The sequence below is a fragment of the Mesoplodon mirus genome, assembly GCF_964341445.2.
Source record: "Mesoplodon mirus genome assembly, chromosome: 20".
Lineage (NCBI taxonomy): Eukaryota > Metazoa > Chordata > Mammalia > Artiodactyla > Ziphiidae > Mesoplodon > Mesoplodon mirus.
Window position 1 is genome coordinate 25,983,762 of NC_138996.1, and position 2,894 is coordinate 25,986,655.

The 2,894-nt window shown below is 44.5% G+C and overlaps 1 protein-coding gene across 1 annotated transcript; it reads right to left on the reverse strand.

Annotated features, from left to right (window-relative positions):
• Window positions 1-1,935: 1,935 nt before the first annotated feature.
• LOC309795907 (succinate dehydrogenase [ubiquinone] cytochrome b small subunit, mitochondrial-like) lies at window positions 1,936-2,454 on the reverse strand. Its single transcript, XM_082608713.1, has one exon. The coding sequence runs from the start codon at window positions 2,443-2,445 to the stop codon at window positions 1,966-1,968; it is 480 nt and encodes a 159-aa protein (XP_082464839.1). The 5' UTR covers window positions 2,446-2,454; the 3' UTR covers window positions 1,936-1,965.
• Window positions 2,455-2,894: the final 440 nt, after the last annotated feature.

The window sequence follows — 2,894 nt, forward strand, 5'->3', positions numbered from 1 at the left end:
AGCTGTTTGGTACTTCACACTGAGCAGAATGAGACTTGTATCCAAATCTCGTATATTTTCAACAGTCTTTACGCTCTTTAGATGAAAGCTATAACCACATAAACATTGTCATGTTTCATTTTCTCTGTGAGAATTTAGCAGTGAGCCTCAGTGCAGGAGCTAAAGGCTATTTTTTAGACCACAGATTCTCCCTGGAGTATGACAGTGATCCATGAATGTTATTATTTGGCAGTTTCATAAGATCCTTTCTTCCTTTTAAGAATGGACTATCCATATAATTCCCTTCCTATTAAGGGACCTATTAAAATTGGGCTCACCTGGAGAAAATTTCAGAGCTTGATCTAACTTTAAGTAATTTCTCATTTTTCCATAAAAATTTATGAGTCAACCTCAGATGTGGGTTTTTTTTTTTTTTTTTTTTGGCTCTGTTGGGTCTTTGTTGCTGCGTGCTGGCTTTCTCTAGTTGTGGCGAGCAGGGACTACTCTTCGTTGCGGTGCGCCGGCTTCTCATTGTGGTGGCTTCTCTTTTTTTTTTTTTTTTTTTAAAACAGTAGAATAGGACTTCCCTGGTGGCACAGTGGTTGAGAGTCCGCCTGCCGATGCAGGGGACATGGGTTCGTGCCCGGTCCGGGAGGATCCCACATGCCGCGGAGCGGCTGGGCCTGTGAGCCATGGCCGCTGAGCCTGTGCGTCCGGAGCCTGTGCTCCGCAGCGGGAGAGGCCACGTAGTGAGAGGCCCACGTACCGCAAAAAAACCCCAAAAAAACAGTAGAATAAATTTTTATTATACAGCATTTTTATTTTAAAAAAATACTTTACCTTCATAGAATACATTTTCACATTAGAGATTCCCACAGTGGGAAAGCAGCAACTTATAATTTTATATTTGTGGACGGATTATTTTAGGACAAGTAAAATAAACACATTTGAGGATTAAGTCTCCATTTAGAACCTGTAACAATTTGAAACATCTATAAAGGGACCTCTTCTCTATATGAAACTTCTCTATATTCAGAAACTCTCCAGGCTCTTCTTCCTAGGATTTAGAAATCAGTAGTGTGAAATATCAGCATTTCTAACTTTCAAATCTCCCTAGGACACGTAACCATCAGTAACTGGTATCAACTGAACAGAGGGGGGGACGTTTACAAAAACAAAACACTGCCTAATTTTCTGCAAAGTCTTTACTTATGAATTAACAGTCGTTCCCTTTCTCCATCATCCTAGGACAAATATAGAAGTTTGATCAAATATTGAGAGTAATAAAGCTGAATTCCCTTTAAGAGTCTGATAAATTAACAGGCAAAGGCTCATATATAATGTTTAGTTATACTGTGAGTCTTCTGAGAAGCTGTGAGACACCCCATTAACTCTCCAGAATACAAAGCTCAGTCTCACAATTTCTTGGATACAATTTCTCTCAAATCTTTTTTCAAAGATAAGAATAACCAGCTGATTAGGAGAAGAGGTTTACCAGCGGACTAATCTGTTATTTCCTTCTTACTGTGAGTTGAAATGGCATGACAGAGCAGAGGCAAGGAGGTGTACAATCAGTTCTTTTCTTTTTTTTTGGTAAAGATTCAGGATTACTCTTTTTTTATTTTATTCTATTTTATTTATTTATTTTTGGCTGCGTTGTGTCTTCGTTGCTGCGCACGGGTTTTCTCTAGTTGTGACGAGCGGGGGCTACTGTTCGTTGCAGTGCCTGGGCCTCTCACTGCGGTGGCTTCTCTTGTTGAGGAGCACGGGATCTAGGCCCGTGGGCTTCAGTAGTTGTGACTCGTAGGCTCTAGAACGCAGGGTCAGTAGTTGTGACAGACGGACTTGGTTGCTCCGCGGCATGTGAGATCTTCCTGGGTCAGGGCTTGAACCCGTGTCCCCTGCGTTGGCAGGCGGATTCTTAACTACCGCACCACCAGGGAAGCCCAATGTACAATCAGTTCTCAAGGTGTTAAGTCTAAAGGGTCAGAGCTTCCACAGCATAGCCACAGCTTTGCAGATGCCCACATCATGATAGTTGAAATAACAAAGCCCAGCAAAGGTGAACGCCGAGAGCACCAAAAAGCCTGCCTTGGCAGCTTTCTGCAATGCAACCCCTTGAACATAGTCAGTAACAACTTGTCCAATGCCCCAGTGACTATGAAGAGTGAGGGCTGCAGCCAGAGAGTAGTCCACTGCAGAACAAGGATTCAAATAAACAGCTGGAATTAGGCCCAGGAGCAAAACACCGACAACCCTCTCACCAGTCCAGTGGAGAGATGCAGCCTTGGAACCAGAATGGTGGCTGGGTGACAGGTAAATGTGCTCTATTCCACAGCATCCTGGGGTTGATCGGTCCTGGGGAAATGCTGAGACATGAGCCGGTCTGACCACTGGGGTTCGGAGGAAGAGAGCTCGCCCACCTCTGGCACCGCAGAGGACACTGAGCCTCCAGAGAGTCGCCATGTCGCTCGGAAAGGCCTGTGGTGGCTTCTCTTGCGGAGCATGGGCTGTAGGCGCGCAAGCTTCAGTAGTTGCGGTGCACAGGCTCAGTAGTTGTGGCTTATGGGCTCTAGAGCGCAGGCTCAGTAGTTGTAGTGCACAGGCTTAGTTGCTCCGCGGCATGTGGGATCTTCCCGGACCAGGGTTCCAACCCGTGTCCTCTGCATTGGCAGGCAGATTCTTAACGAGTGCGCCACCAGGGAAGCCCTAAACTTATTTTGAGATATTTGGGGGTTTATGGAAGAGTTGCAAAGACAATACAGGGAGTTCTCATATTTCTCTTCACCAGCTTCCCTTTATGTTAACATCTTACATGACCAGTGTACATTTAGCAAGATGAAGAAATCAACATTGGTACGATACTATTAACTGAACTCCAGATTTTATTTGGACTTTGCCAGTTTTTCCAATAA

Excerpts from the sequence above, each read along its gene's own strand:
- LOC309795907 (XM_082608713.1), bottom strand. The coding sequence starts at position 2,445 with ATGGCGACTCTCTGGAGGCTCAGTGTCCTCTGCGGTGCCAGAGGTGGG.